This window comes from Pteropus medius, unplaced genomic scaffold, assembly GCF_902729225.1.
Source record: "Pteropus medius unplaced genomic scaffold, Ma_sr-lr_union100, whole genome shotgun sequence".
Taxonomy (NCBI): domain Eukaryota; kingdom Metazoa; phylum Chordata; class Mammalia; order Chiroptera; family Pteropodidae; genus Pteropus; species Pteropus medius.
Window position 1 is genome coordinate 76,911 of NW_024353622.1, and position 16,645 is coordinate 93,555.

Sequence of the window (16,645 nt, forward strand, 5' to 3'; positions counted from 1 at the left end):
AGGTCACGGGTTTTGGAGGAAATGTGACCTTGTCACAAAGTTTCAAAGAAGTGGGTCGACAGGTTTAGGGTGAAGTCGAAGGTAGAGCTGTGCGCAGTGCAAGTGTGTATTTAGCTCGGGGATTACTAAGCTAAAGGTGAGTTGGTTGGTTCCTTCTTTGTAATGTTTCCAGTAAAACGTGGTAGGACAGTGATGGATCAAAGACAGCAGAATGAATCAAATGCCTCTCTGAATGTGGAGTTGTGAAAAAGTGCCAGTCATCCATAAGCCAAAATTGTGGACTACGTTCTGAAGAGGAGAGAAAAGGCCTTGCTAAAAACGTTTCACAAAAAAATCTAAGTCCTGGCCTGTGGGTCTGATCGGCCGTCTCGGCGTCAGCCAGTGAGGGATGATTCCAGCAGAAGCCACTTTGAAATGAAGGGGAGCAGAAGGTGGGGTGGAATGAAGGGAGATGTCAGACTTCATGGATTTTACTAAACAGGATCATAACCCACACGGTGCTGAAGATGCAGTATGTTGAAGAAAAGGGCAGAATGACCTTGGAGGAGACTCAGGTGATCAGGGAGGATTCTCTGGTCAAGACCTGGGCCATCACCTCAGTGTAACGGGTGACACGGCCTCCAATCAAAGCCTTTGGATTGACCAGCACCTGGCAGTGCCTGGGGGTGCGACTGGCGCCCAGCAGAGCCACGGAGAGACTGTCGTAGAGTCCAGATGGAGGTTTTCACCCTTTGGCGGCCCCTCCATCGTATTTAGGAAGCACATAAGTCATCAGGTTTTATAGGTTCACAGTTGGAGAGAACGTTAGACTCAGTCTGAATCGTATATCAAGTCCCACTAATAACTAATAAGATGATATTTAGATGAGACTTTAGACTTTAGAGTTGGTGCTGTAACTAGTACTATATTTGGGACAGTTGGTTTAGATTTTATGTATTTAGCATGAGAGAAAGACATGAATTTTGGGGTCCACTGGTGGAATATTATGAATTGAGTTCAATTATTCAAAATTCATGCCTTCGAGTCTGAATTCTCAGTGATGGTGTTTAAATAGGGCATTAAGGAGGCTTGAAAACTAAATGAGGTCACAGTGTGGTGGTCCCACCCCACTAGGACTGGAGTTGTAAAAATAAGATCATGTGAGAAGTGACCAGCATATCCATGGTGTTCCCTGACCCCTGGCTCACCATGGCCACAATGAGGTGTTTACCTTGATGCTCAGTATACGTTGGTGCATCAAGATATTTTGTTTCATCAGGTTTCTGAGTTCTTACTGGTGCCCCTGGGTCAGCAGGCAGCTGTGCCCCGACCTGACACAGACTTGTCCTTCAAAAGTGTCTGTGTGACATTGAATCATATGTGTGCTTGACATGTAGGGTAAGAATGTCACTTTAGACCCCCTGATATAACCTGTCTGGGTGTCCATGAATGGAAAGACGTGTAAGAGGGATGATAGGAGATGACGTGGGGACAGGTGAATGTACATAATCCCTTCTCTGTGACTGGCTGGGCAGAGGCTGGGAGAATGACCAGTCATTCTCAGGGTGTAGAAGAGACTCAGTGAAATTCGGACAGTACATGACATCTGATCATGTTCGGTGTGTTTCCAAATCCACCGGATTCGGTGAAGAACTGGAGGGTCATGTGTTGCAGGCAGGACAGAAACGGCATTGGGTAGAGTCTTGGGGGCTGATCCTACCCCTGTGGCCATGTGTCCTGTCTGAAGGGAGGGCTCATGTGGGGACAGCGTGTGCCTGGGGGGCAGAGAGCCTGAGCTCAGTACACAGGAGTCTGCACTGTGCCAGGTCTCTCTCTGTGCAGGTATTTTCTGGCCACAGGGAAGAAGACAGCCCTCAGGATGGTCCCTCTGCTGAGACATGAAAACAGACACATAGAAAACTGGTGAAGGAAGGTCCCCAGCCACCAGTGATATGTCGTCTACAGACAGACAAGGTGCGTTTTCATTTTAGTATGCAGTGAGAATAGGAGAAGTTAGAGCCATGTTGAAAAAGTCAGGGTTGTCCTCGTGGGCAGCTGAGAACTTTGAGAGGAAATCCCTGCTCCCAACAGGAAGCCCCTTCCCACTTCCCTGTGCACCTGCTGCTGGCCTGGTCTGTGTGTGCTGTGCTTTGTGTGACCTGAGCGCCCCCTGGAGACCTGATCGGCCCCTGCAGCTCCCCCTCCTGTCTCCCTTGGGGAGGTTTGTGTCTGGGCTCACACTGAGGTCTCCTCACTGTGTCTCTCGCACAGTAATACACGGCCGTGTCCTCGCTGGTCACGGAGTTCAGTTTCAAGAAAACCTGGCTCTTGGAGGTGTCCCTGGTGATGCTGAGTCGGGACTTAAGTGAAGGGTTGTAGTATGTGCTTCCACCACTCCCTATAGCACCGACCCACTCCAGCCCCTTTCCTGGAGCCTGGCGGGTCCAGTGCACAGCATTGCTGGTTAAAGAGAACCCAGAGACGGTGCAGGTGAGCGAGAGGGTCTGCGAGGGCTTCACCAGTTCTGGGCCCGTCTCCTGCAGCTGCACCTGGGACAGGACACCTGGGGACAAGGAGCATCAGTCCTGTCAGTCACATGCTGTCACAACCATCCCACAGACCCCTGTCTGACATCTGAGACACTCACCTTGGGGGGCTGTCACCAGGCACAGGAGAAGACCCCACAGTCTCATCTTCACCTTGACCACAGCGCTGCTTCCCCAGAGACCTGAGCCCTGTGTGAGGAGAGAGCTGTGAGCGTCCACAGCCCAGACGGTTTTTACCCTGGTGCTGGAGGAGGAATTTGCATGTGGGCAGCCTGCTCCTCATAAGTGGGGAGGGACTGGGTCAGGCTCCCTGAACCCTCTGGGAACCCAATGAACGTCTCTACTCAAACTCAGTCTCTCATACGTCAAGCATATTGGATCACATGGTTTATGAGAGACATTACATTCAGCTCAGGGGACACCCTGACTTTTCAGAGCATAACAAGAAAAAATGGGCTAGATGAGTAGGTTACAGTTTTTAATTCTCATGCACTTTTCAAATAAATTTACAAGGCTTTTCAATCACTCAGGTGCTTTCCGATACCTAACATTCCTATATACAGCCACGATTGCCAAATGTTTATAATCATATGTCATATACAAATAATGCCGACCTTGGTCTAAAATAATAAAAATAAAGAGTTTTCCTTCCCATTATCTTCTTTTCTTAGTTTGTGACCTATTTTCTTACCTTATGACATTTTTGTTACTGTGACAACCAGAAAATATTCTTTGTGCAAATATTCCACCTCCCCAATCATATTGTGGAAAAGCCAAATAAATTCCATCAAAATAACTGAACTTTGGCATGAAGAAAGGTCAAAGCAAAAATGTGAGTATGCAGTGTATAAATTCATCATCTTGCAAATAGAGAAATGTTTACCCTTGATTAACTAACTCATTTTCTCGGCGTTGGTGTTTTCAGGGATGAGGAGCCCACAGTCAGGCAATAGTGAGGTGCCTGAGCAGCTGTGCTCCTGGGACAGGACAGTGTGACCCTGACAGGACTTCCCTTCCTCCCCAGCCTCCCCGCACTGTGGGGTGTGCTTTGTGGTCTGAGGGTCTGGGATCCTGCATAATGTGTAAGGTTTTTACATAATCCAGCAGCAACTTTATACCAGTTATTTGAGTTGAAACTGCACTTTCCCAGTGTCCGCTCATCCTTTCTTTTTCTGGATGGTATCTCTAGTGGATAAAAGATTCCTTTTTTCACAAATTCTGATTGATTGGTATGTTCTTTCTTGGGACTTGTTGTTAAAGTTTTAGCTAATCAATCACTCAGCAGCAAGACCACGGTCACAAAAAAAGCATTGTTCTTATAAAAGATAAATTTTTTATATTTTACACTTAAGTTAATGTTTTGAAGAAAGCGAATTTTTCAGTTAATTTTCAGATGTACTCTGATTTTCCTTTCATTTTTATTAATTTTTGAATATGAATAAATAATTGTTTCATCACTATAAACGAATGAACGTTTGAGTCCCACGCAGCCAATGTATATGATAGACATAACGTCCCGCCTGATGGTGTGTGGAAGTGGTGAACTTGGGTGGTGATGAGGTAATGCAGGTGGAACCATCATGAACAGGATTAGTGTCCAAAGAATAGAGACCCAGGGGCTGCGTCACCCTTCCCCCAGTGAGGGCACAGAGACAGGAAGACGGTGTGTGAACCAGGAAGCGAGACCTCAAGATGCCGAGTCTGTTGGTGTCTTTATCATGGTCTTCTCACCCCTGGACTGTGTGAAGCAACTTCCAGCTGTCTTATAAGCCACTTCATCTCATGTTATTCTTTAATAGCAACTCACATGGGCCATGAAATCGGTAAAGGGAGATGGGGGTGCTGCTGTAACAGATACATAAAAACTGGACGCTGCGTTGGAGCCAGGCTGAGAAAAGATGCTGGAAGGGTGTTGAGATGCGTGTTAGAAGAAGCCTCCATGCTGTGGACGGGTCTTTAGAGGAGGATCCGGGGGGAGCTCAGAGAGAAAGACGGGAGCCGGGGAGCAGCCTCAGTCTTCGTGGAGGAAACCTCAGCCGTCCTGAGCAGATGCAGAAATGTGTGTGACGACGGCCATCGTGACGGGTGCTCGGATGGTGCCGGAAACTTCTTAGTGGAACCTGGAGGGAGGCGGTCCCTGTTATGGACGGTGGGGAACTTGTGTGACGTGTTTCTCCTGCTGTTCTGTGGAAGGTAGAATGAGGAGAAGGGAATCGGACGCTCAGCTGTGGCATTTTCTGCGCCAAGGGAGGCAGGTCAGGCTTGTTCCCTGACGGCTCGTGGTGAAGGACAGCAGAGACGGGGCTAAACTGTTCGCATCATGTACGTTTGACCTTTTACATCCGCCACGATAACAACCACAACCACATTTTCTGACAAAAAATACCGCACAGTGCATTGGTCCTAAGGAAGCCGTCACCTCCACGTAGAGGGTACCCCGTGGGACAGGCCCAGCTGTCCAAATGCTCCTGGAATCCGATAATCTGGCTAGTGCTGGGACCACACACCTTTGAGTCACTTCAGTCTGGGACTGGGACAGAAGGGACAGTGGGGAGGCCCATTGCTTGGTGACATGAACGTCCTAGGAGTGACAATTTGGAGGGACGACGTGCTGCAACCTCCGCCCACTGCAGGGTGACTTAGGAACATCACCTGCCAGCTCTCCCTCTGCCTGCTCTCAGGGTCGGACTTGCACTGGGGCCTGACAGCGTCTGCAGCCTCCCTGAGCCCTCAGCATTTTCTCTACAAGTGTGGAGGTTGCGTAACAAAATACGAGTGAATGTTCCAACGAAAGTCATCTGTCGCCGAAGCTGCTTTTCATAAGGCCTTGACCACACCCCTTCTGTAAATGTCTGATAAAATGAACCTGCTTCTTCTGAAAACATAGAATGCTACATGAAACGGTCAGTTCCTTGTGAAAACATGGCTGGTCTCATCTCTCCGTGTTTTTCAGTCCCCACTAATCCAGTTGTTGCTCTCAGGTATTCTCCATGTTTGCTAAAATCTGTAACCCATGTATTCTAAGTCAAAATTTATCATAAATAACCTGATCTGGGCTGACCCAAACACACCCGAATGGCATGGACTTCCATGGTGGACAGCGGCTTCAGGTTTTGCGGACACTTCCAGTATGGCCGTCCCTACGAATTTCCCAAAAACTTTGTCCTGCCGAGTCTGTTTCCACAATTGATGGCACCTGGATCATACAGCACATCCGAGGGTCCGATCTGCAGGTCCCCCCTAATGCCCACCTGAAGGCCATGACTCAGGGATAGTTGGAGCTGCACCAGGTGTGTTCTCTATAGCATCTAACTTTTACCAGAGAACTTATCCACTTGACTATGGATAGTAGTTCGCCTTCCCAATGTGTCCACACTGAGCACGACAGGGCTGTGCAGTGCAGTGAGGAGGGGGAAAGTCCCATCTGCCTCTGCTAATGTGCCTGAAGGTACCAACCTGAGCTCCAGGTAAAGTTCCTGACTTGCAACATTCCTTCTATACAAGCCTTTTACATGAGCTGATTGCTTGAATTGAGCTCAGACGGTTTTAAAGCAGCTGGAATTGTTATGGTTGCAAGTGGTAACATTGGTCGAAGGGTGGGAGCTGCTAAGGGCTACCAATGGTTACAAATTGTTACAGGAAGCGGGAGCTGCTGGGGGACAAACAGTTCCATTTGCCCAGCAAAGAGCAAGTAGGGCAAAGTGCAAGTGAGCTCTGCAGTGAGCTCGTGCACCTGCGAGCATATTGACAGAAGCAGAACACAGAGCTGTTGGCCTTTTGTTGAAAATTCCTCTACTTTTCCTCTTCAAGATGACAGGTGTGGCTACAGGAGGAAGCATAGAAAGGGATCGGGGGAAATAGAGTGTTTCACACTCACGGGTCCTAGAGACGGGTGGTTATGATGCACCAGGGTCTCATGGAGGACACCAGAGTGTTCAGGAAGCAGCAGACAGGGGGTCAGAGGGGAGCTTAGCACCTGAGATTTACTGGGTTTTTCTTGGGGAAGGAAGAGCAGGGTGGGCAATCAGCTTAGGGCTGATTATTTTACTGGCCTTGAAGCTGGAGGGGCTTCTCCAGTTGCCTGGCACCCGGGCCAGGAATACTGAAGGCAGAGGATATTGCATCCTGGGGTGTGTGGGCAGACAGAGGTGGTGTCCCCTGGTGGGCTTCTTTGCGTGTGAAAGGCATGTGCCACGCCAGGCCCTGTGCTGACTCTAAGGATTGGGTTCCCGTGAGCAGAAGTCTGTCCACATCCAGAAAGGGTTATAAAGATGTTAAAACATCGCAATGTCGAGAAGCTAATGAAATACATAAACACACAATTCAGAGGATGACCTTATGCTTTCTCTACAGCAGCACCTTGTCATAGTCTGTCCCCATTTCCTACGGGAAAAGAGTTGTGTCCTTCGTCCTCCACTGTGAACCATGGGGACAGACCTGGGACACACAGTCGTCCCTCAGGAGCTCCTCGATTGACCTTGACCACATCATGTGTGAGAACCCGCTTCCTTCCTAACTCTGGGTTCATCTCCCCCACTGCGTTTCAGCTGAGGCTGAAGCTTTGATGTGGGGACAGGGGGCTGTACCCTCAGTGCTGAATGGGGATTCCTATAGACAACTGGTCTAGGGTGTGAAAATTTCTTCCCTCTACACGATTGTGTTCTGTTAGATAAAGAGGATCCATCTGTCTTTACCAAAGACACAATGTGGGTGCACTAGAGAGGCTCACTTCTCTATGTAAACCTAAACAGGTGAATGGCCCACAGGGTAGAGCGAACAACCCTTGTTTGGTTGGATTGTGGTGCTGGGCCACCCCATGAGGCCTGGATAGAGAAACGCTCTTCAGGGTAAAGAGGAGGCCACATCTGTGGGAAGCTCACAGTGCTCCTTTCTCTACAGACCAGGAACCAGAGAGACATCCAAACACATGGGGTCACTCACCTGAACCCTCATCACTCTGGTCACACTGCCTGCAGCTACCTTCCTAATGGGAGCATTCCCAGATGTGGGGAATATTTACTGCAAACACTGTGATAGGGTCTGAAGACACAACAGCAGAGCGACTGTGCAATGCCAGGGCCCAGTGCAGAATCATAGGAGGGGACCCATGCCAAAAATTAAGAATGAAGTGACAGCGAGGGCTCAGCGTGCACTTCCGAGTAATGCACGATTCCTGTTCTGTGTCTCCTCACTCAATGGCTGGACAACGACTCCGGCATCTCCATCCTGATTCTGAACAAGAAAGCATTTTTTCACTCTGTTTGTAAACGGGGCTCATGCCACCAGATATCCTACTTCAGGACTATGGAATGATGGGTGCCCTGTGTTCCTTCCCCCAAGGGGAATCCTTTCTGAGTGATGGGCCCATGTGGGGACAGCATGTACCTGTGGGGGGCAGAGAGCCTGAGCTCTGCACACAGGAGCCTGGACTGTGCTGTGTCTCTCTGTGGGGAATGTTTCCCAGCCACAGTGAGGACGAAGCCCTCAGGTGATGTCTGTCAGGAAATAAAACAGGACACACAGAAGGTGGTGAAAGAAGGTCCCTAATCACCAGTCATGTGTCATCTGCGAAAGAATGTTCACTTCTTCATTTATTGTCTCTACTAAGACTATTTCAAACTAGAGCCACGAGGAGAAACAAGAATTGTCCCTGAGGCAGCTGAGAACATTGTGAGGAAATTATTTCTCCCAGTAGGTTAGAACAGGTGCAGAGGAGGGCGTCTTCAGGGGGCACGATGTTAGGAAACAGAGGAAACTGCAGACTTGGACAGGGCACCCCTCACTCTCCAGCTGCTCTCTCTGTGCGCGCATTGCAGGCTGACCTCTCTCCTCATTAGTCCGATCACTCCTCGCACTTCCTCAGAGCTCCTGTCCTGAGTGTGCCCTGCAGCCCAGCCCTCCTGACTCCCTCAGGGAGCGTTGTGTCTGGACCCCCACTGATGTCCCCTCACTGCTTCTTGCACAATCTCACACCAGTGTGTCCTCAGTGGTCATGGAGTTCAGTCGCAGGGAGAACTGGTTTGTGGATGTGTCTCTGGAGATGGAGATGTGTCTCGTAAGGGTCAGGCTGTCGTAAGTGTTCCCACGGTAACGCATGTCCCCAACCCCTTCCGGCCCCTTCCATGGGGTCTGGTAGATGCAGCTCTAGCAATGACCACAGACTGCGTTAGAGAATCCAGACACAGCACAGGTGAGTGAGTGGGTCTGCGAGGGCTTCACCTGTCCTGGGCCCGACTCTTGAAGATGCATCTTGGACAGGACACGTGGGGACAAGGAGAATCAGTCCTGTCAGTCACATACTCTCACAGGAATCCCACAGTCCCTTGTCTGACATTTGAGACACTTACTTTGGGGGGCTGTCACCAGGCACAGAAGAAGGCTCCACATTCTCATCTTCACCTTGACCACAGTTGCTTCCCAAGAGACCTGAGCCCTGTGTGGGGAGAGAGCAGTGAGCGTCCACAGCCCCATGCTGCAGGGGAGGGTCCTGTCTGGGCTCAGAGGGCATGACCTCACAGTGTTTCTAGGACGGTATTAAATGTCCGTGCCTTGATTCAGGATGCTCCCTCCGGGACACTCTATGCTTTTGGCTTTACCTCTTTATATAGAGAATTGGCCCCACTCAGCCCCAATTACTCTACAGGGAGTCCCCAAGCAAGGGCTTTACGTGACCCCGGAGAGCCCTTTACCTGGGGATGACAGATGCATGACACAGACAGCACTCTCCTGAGTCCAGAATCTCTTGGGGACTTGCTGGATCATTTATGTTCTTTAGGTTCCTCTAATGAAGGACACTTCTGAGAAACTCTGCAGATACACACCATGTGGTCACTGCACACTCTACTTCCATTATTCAGCGAATTAGATGCACACACCAGATGTATGCTCAGAGGTGACCTTTGACTTGTTATTAGATGTAGGGATCTAATCTTACTATGTGTAAGTGGCACCTGCACAGACATGACTAGACAGGAAATCACTGAACAAAGTCACGTCTCTCCCAGGAAGCTGCAATATGGAGAGCACAACAGGCAAGGGACCTGTTGGACCTCAGGTGAGGTCCCATTTTGAAAGGACATCGGTCTCCTTGGCTGGACTCAAAAGGAGCATGTGCCACCTCACTGCAGGATCAGGAACTGTCACTCCTGAAACAGAAGCCAACCTACGAGAGCGCTCTGTCCCAGGGGGAGCTGAGAGCAGGCGGGAGGACACGCAGAGTCCTGGCTTCCAGGATGCGCTGAGGCAGGAGGTCCACGATCAAGTCTGGGAGGTACTGGTCTCTGGGTGAGGACGTCTTGTATGCGCTGCTGTCAGGAACCTGTGCCTGTGCCGACATAACCAGGAACGTGATGAAAATCCTTCTGTTCAGTGAACCTGCTCACAGTTATCCCTGGGTTCTTGCTATGTGTGAACTGTACGCCCACCATTCCTGTGGTGAAACCTAGCACACCATGGACTGTATGGCAGAAGGGTTCTTAGGAAGTGTCAGGGTTAAATGAGACTGTAGGGTGAGTCCTCATCCACTGGACCTGGTGGCCTTATGAGAAGAGGGGACAAAAGAGACACATCTCTCACTTTCTCCAGCACGTGAGATTGCACCTAGACGTCAGCTGTCTGTCCGTTGGGAAGAATTCTCACCAAGTATAGATGCATCTGGACCCCGCACCTGGAATTCCTGACCTTATCATATGACACAATATATTTATGTCGGTTAAGCTGCCCAGTCATTGGTGTTTGTGATGGCAGATTGAGCACATGAGACAGAATGTGATACTGAGAAGTGGTGTGATTTTGGAATAACCACCAAAGAAGGTGTGCATGGACGTGGAAGCAGGTGATGGGTAGGAGGTGGGACACTTTTAAGTGCCTTGCAGAAAATTCCAAGCTTGCTGTGAGGGGTGTTACAGGTGATTGTGTGGAGAGCTCAGAGAGAGGACGGGAGAGCCGTGGAGGAAGCTCCCACACCCTGGGAGAAGCGAACACAGTCACGAGGACAGCGGTGGTTGGGGTGTCGACATTGGGAGTCGTTCTGGTGACGTGTCCATGGAAATGAGAAACACGGCCCGGGTTCTGCAGGAAATGTGACCTTGTCACGAAGTGTCAAAGAGCTTGGCTGGTGGGTTTGGGTTTGGGGGAAGATAGAGCTGTGAGCAGTGAAAGTGTGTATTTAGCTGTGGGGATTTCTAAGCAAAGGGCAGGAATGGTTGGTTCTTCCTGCTCCTTCTACTAAAAGGTGAGTGAAAACTGATGGATCGTAGAAGGCAGTGAACACCAAGTGCTAATCAGAGCTTGGAGATTTGAAAAGTGACCAGCCCATCCTGCAGCCAAAAGTGTGGAGTTTCTTGTGAAGCAGGCAAGACAGGAGTTGCTGAAAAACAATTTCATAGAATATTTTATGGGCATGACCAGCAAGTTTCATCAGCCATCTCTGCACCAGCCAGGATTAGAACTGTGGATATTCCAGCACAAACACTGTTATTTTGAAATAAACGAGACAAAGTCATGGGGCAGAATGGAGGAAGGTGGTCAGAGCTCTTACATTGTACGGACAAGGATCATAAGCCACTTTGGCTGTGAGGACACAGTCTGTTTAAGAAAAGGAAGAACAGCCTTGGAGGAGACTCGAGACCATCAGGGAGGACTCCTTGCTTTCAGAGTCTTGAGCCACCACCTTAGCTTTAACAGGTGACATGACCTCTAAGACAAGCTCAGGTGTGACCGCCACCTAGTGGAGCCTGCGGGTGTGACCACCGCCCAGCAGAGCTGCAGGGAGACTTCTCTTTGGGGCACAGAGCGTGAGTCAGCACCTCAGTGGGTCCGCAAGGTGGGACCACCATCCGGAGGGTACAGAGTGGGGGCATCCAGCCGGAGCGGACCATCTCCAACCTTTAGGCCTGGCGGGATTGCCTTGCTGGGTTGTGGACCAGTGCCGGCCCCACAATTTCTCTTTCTTTCCTCTTCATCCCTTTCGAGATGGGTATGTCTGCCCTCTGACTGCCCCATTGCCACATTTGGGAGGCACAAAATGTGTCTGTTTTTCTACGTTCATACTTTGAGAGGACGTTCACTTCAGGATGAATCATACGTCAAGATCCACCAGTCTCTGATGAGATGATGTTTAGACGAGACTTTGCACGTTTGGCTCTAAGCTGATGCTGTAATGAGTAAGACATTTGGGGACGTTGGCTTAGAGTTTATTTTACATGAGGGAGAGCAGTGGATTTTGGAGTCCGCAGGTGTAATTTTATGGACTGAAATGGGACCCTCAAACTTTGCATGTTGGAGTTTGAATTCTCAAAGATGGTATTTAAAATTGGGCTTTCAGGAGGCAGGAAAGGCTAAGTGAGGGCATGGTGCAGTGGTCCCATCTCACTAGGACAGGAGCGTTGGGAAAAGAAGAGACATGAGAAGTGACTGGCACATCCAAAGTGTCCCCTGACCCTATCTCACCACAGACACCGATAAGTTGTCCAACACGGTGCTCTGTACAAGTGCATCCACCAAGATGTCTCTGTCAAAAGTTTTCTGAGTTCTTAGTGGTGCCCATGAGTCAGCAACCAGCTGTGCCCCGACCTGAGACAGATATATCATTCAATAGTTCCCGAGTGACCTTGAATCATAAGTGTGCATGACACGTAGGGTAAGCAGGTCACCTTTAGACTTCCTGATTATAACCTGCCTGGGGGTCCACAAATGGACAAACGAGTTAGATTAACGATAACAGATGAACTAGGGACAGGTGAAGGCCATATATGCACGAAATCCCTCTTCTGTGACTGGTCTGGGCGGAGTCTGTGAGATTGAGCTGGGATCGAGCTTCATGGAGCTCAGACTTAGTGAAATTAGGACAATAGATGAACCTGGTCATGTTGGGAGGATTTCAAAATCCACCTGAGTAAGTGAAGACCTGGAGGGTACTGTGTTGTAGGTAGGAGAGAAATTGCATCGGATAGAGTCCTGGGGGGCTGATTCTACCCATGTGGGCCATGTGTCCTGTCTGAAGGGAGGCCCATGTGGGGACAGCACGTGTCTGTGGGGGGCAGAGCCTGAGCTCAGCACACAGGTCCCTGCACCGTGCTGTGTCTCATTCTGTGTGGAAACAGTTCCCAGCCTCAGGGACATAAAGCCCTTAGGTGGTCTCTCTGTCACGAAATCAGAAAGGACACATTGAAAGCTGCTGCAGGAAAGGTCCCCAGGCACGGCTGATCTGCCATTTACAGACACGTTACTTCTTCATTTCTCGTCTGTGTGAGAATGTGGAAAATTAGAGGCCCAAAGAAGCAGTAATTCTCCTGGGAGGCAGCTGAGAGGTTTGAGAGGAAATCGCTGCTCCCAACAGGAAGCCCCTTCCCCAGCTCCCTGTGCACCTGCTGCTGGGCTGGTCTGTGTGAGCTGTGCTGTGTGTAGCCTCAGCGCCCCCTGGTGTCCTGAGCACCCTCTCCTGTCTCCCTCAGGGAGGTTTGTGACAGGGCTCACACTGAAGTCTCCTCACTGTGTCCTTCGCACAGTAATACACGGCCGTGTCCTCAGGCTTCAGGCTGCTCATTTGCAGATACAGCGTGTTCTTGGCGTTGTCTCTGGAGATGGTGAATCGGCCCTTCACGGAGGCAGCGTAGTTTGTGCTGCTGCCATCACCATTAATGTATGAGACCCACTCCAGCCCCTTCCCCGGAGCCTGGCGGACCCAGTTCATGTAGTAGCTACTGAAGGTGAATCCAGAGGCCACACAGGAGAGTCGCAGAGACCCCCCGGGCTGCACCACGTCTCCCCCAGACTCCACCAGCTGCACCTCACACTGGACACCTGTGAACACAGACACGTCAGTGTCAGGAAAATGTCATACGTCCGTGTTCCTCACTCACACCCACTCATGTACGCAGTGTCCCCTGTTCCCCAACAGTCACCTCGTAAAACAGCGACGAGGAAAACCCAGCGGATCCCAGCTGATCCCATGGTGCGGTGTGCGTGTTCAGACCTGATCCCGGAATGGAGACACCTGGGAATCGTGGGGCTGGGCTCCTGTCCCAGAGCTGTAGGCTCGGGGCTGGGCTGGCTTTTATCAGCAGAGGGACCTTATTTGCATGTGCTCTGACTGTATAAGGAGCTCTGGGGTTGGGGTCCCACAGAGAGGGTGGAGACCCACAGCAGTTGTGGGTTTCTCTGGGCACGTGGTGGCAAGTTGCTCATTTAGTGAAATATGACTTTTACTGTGACATGTGTTACTTAAACACTTAGCACCATCACCTTATTTCATTTTCCTCATGCACATAAGTCATGGGATGTGATATCATTTACCTGCATCACAGGTGAACAAGGCCAAACAGGACCACAGAGAGCTTGCTGGTGTCGAGAGCACAGGTGTGTAAGAGTGAACTCATGTGTCTGGCCCTGCATGCTCCCCCCTGCACCCCACTGCTCCTCTGGGCCACCTCAAGGAGAGAGTGGATGTGCTCAGTGAGGTGTAGGTCTGCGTCCTGCATGAGCGCGTGTGGGATTAGCTGCCTTCCAGGGCTAACGGAGAACACGTGTGAGAACCAGGGTCACAGGTGTATTGCAGGCGTCGGGCCCATCTGAGTGTCACTCTCTGTGCCTCTAACTTTCTCTGTCCACTGATAACTGCACTTGGACGGTAGTCGTCTTGCTGTGGTAGAGCTCTGTCAGCCACAGCCACGCCAGGATGATGTGTACAGTTGGAATCACACACACACACATGATGTCCATGTTACAGCCTCAGCATCATAATTGGAAATGCAGCGTGTGGTGTGACGCGGACTCGCACGAGTCAGTGCTGAACCTCCTTCCGATGAGTGCGTCTGTGCCGTGTGAGTCCGCGCACCTGCTGAGGGGTATTGGTTTGTCCCTTGTCCCTGGGCTCTATGAGGAAAACCAACGCTCAGCCTGTAGAAGGAGAGACCTGAGAAAATGTTATTCTTCTTATGACACGCAGCCACAGTGACAAGCAAGCTGCACTAAGTGCTAATCAGTAAATTCCCTTCAAAATATCAGCTATGTGACATCATAGATGCTGTACCCCGAGGGCTGGATACTCAGTTGCCCGAGAAAAATATGATATTATAATTGGTCTGCCCTTTTGATAGGTGTCCAGAGGGCACAGCCCTAGAAAGAAGAAAAGCTCAACGAGAAACAGTTAATCATTCAAAAATCCAGTGTCTTAAATGTCTGGGAGCACTTCTCCCAGTGAGAGCACAGAAGGCCATGTGTGAACCAGGAAGCAAGACCTCAAGATGCTGAGTCTGTGGTTGTCTTTACCATGAATTCTCTGCCCCAGGACTGTGTGAAGTTAATTGCAGCTGTCTCATTAAGCCTCTTCATCTCTGTTACTTTTTATAGCAGCTCACATGGACTATGCAATCGGTATAGAGCAATGGGGATGCTCCCGTAACATATACATCAAAGTGGATGCTGCGTTGGAACCGGGCAGGGCAAGGATGCTGGAAGGGTGCTGAGATGTGTGTTAGAAGAAGCCTCCATGCTGTGGACGGGTCTTTAGAGGAGGATCTGGGGGGAGCTCAGAGAGGAAGACGGGAGCCGGGAACAGCCTCAGTCTTCGTGGAGGAAACCTCAGCCGTCCTGAGCAGATGCAGAAATGTGGGTGACGACGGCCATCGTGAAGGGTGCTCAGATGGTGCCGGGACCTTCTTAGTGGATCCTGGAGGGAGGCGGAACTTGTTATGGATGGTGGGGAACTTGTGTGACGTGTTTCTCCTGCTGTTCTGTGGAAGGTAGAATGAGGAGAAGGGAAGTGGACACTCAGCTGAGGCTCTTTCTACGCCAAGGTAGGCAGGTCAGGCTCGACCCCCTGACGACTCGTGGTGAAGGACAACAGAGATGAGTCTAAACTGTCCGAAGGCCGTACATTTGATCCTTTACATCCGCCATGATAACATCCACAACCACATTTTCTGACAAAAAAACAGCACAGTGCATTGGTCCTAAGGAAGTTATTACCTCCACATAGAGGGCGCCCCATGGGACAGGCCCAGCTGCTGCTCCCCAAATCTGATCACCTGGCTAGTGCTGGGAACACACACCTGAGAGCCTCTGCAGCCTGGAATTGGAACAGCAGGGACACTGGGGAGGCCCACTACTGGGTGACGTGGACGTCCCCGGAGTGAAACTTTGGAGGGACGACGTGCTGGACCCTCCTCCCACGGCGGAGCGACTCGGGAACGTCACCATCAGCTCTCCCTCTGCCTGCTCTCGGGGTCGGACTTGCACTGGGGCCTGACAGCGTCTGCAGCCTCCCTGAGCCCTCAGCATTTTCTCTACAAGTATGGAGGTTTCATGATGAAAAGCAATAGAATGTTCACGCAAAAATATTCCAGCCCTCAACTCACTTTTTATGAAGCCTTGACTAACAACCCTTCTGTAAATGTCACTGATATTATAAAATAGTTTCTACTGAAAAAGATAAAATCCTCCAGGCAACGGTCAGTTCCTTGCAGAAACACCGCTGGTTTATCATCTGCATTTCTTCAATCAACACTAATCAACTTGTTGCTGTCAACGTATTCTCCACTGTTAACTAGAATCGGTCATCCATGTTGTCTAAGTCAAGAATTCATCCTAAATAACCTGCTCGGGGCTGATTCAAAGGGAGCAGAAGTGGATGGATCCACGGTGGACGGCAGCTCTGCTCTTCTGAGGCTGACAGCCTGGCCCTCCCGGTGACTGTGCCCATGGACCTTGGACCTGGCTAGGCTCTCCACACAGCGGGTCCTTCCCAGAGCTCACAGCACACTGAGGGTCCCATCTGGAGGTGTCCCCCAGAGCACAGGAGAAGGAGGTGACACACAGACAGTGTCAGCAGCACCAGGTCAGTTCTACATAACACTCCATCTTCACCGCACGAGCTTGTAGCTTTGGCCATGTATAGTCATTTGCCTTTGAAATGTGTCCACACAGAGGACAACAGGGGACGGTTGTGCAATGATGAGGGCGAAAGTCCCATTAGCCTTTTCCATGTGCCTGGAGGTGACACCCGTAAGCTCAAGGTAAGACCTTGAGTCATGAATGTTAGACCACATGACAGATACTCTATTTTGAGGGAATAAAGTATATAAAGAGGAAAGCAAAAAAAAAAACTAATAAAGAAGAAA

At 50.3% G+C, this 16,645-nt stretch overlaps 2 gene segments (V, D, J or C); both read right to left on the minus strand.

The window, feature by feature from the left end:
• Positions 1 to 550: 550 nt before the first annotated feature.
• Positions 551 to 2,785, minus strand: LOC120593186 (Ig heavy chain V region MC101-like). The segment is given in 3 exon segments: positions 551 to 698; positions 2,158 to 2,542; positions 2,627 to 2,785. Coding segments are annotated over 3 exon segments (579 nt in total).
• A 5,707-nt stretch (positions 2,786 to 8,492) lies between these two features.
• Positions 8,493 to 13,544, minus strand: LOC120593187 (immunoglobulin heavy variable 3-74-like). The segment is given in 3 exon segments: positions 8,493 to 8,669; positions 13,018 to 13,328; positions 13,430 to 13,544. Coding segments are annotated over 3 exon segments (537 nt in total).
• Positions 13,545 to 16,645: the final 3,101 nt, after the last annotated feature.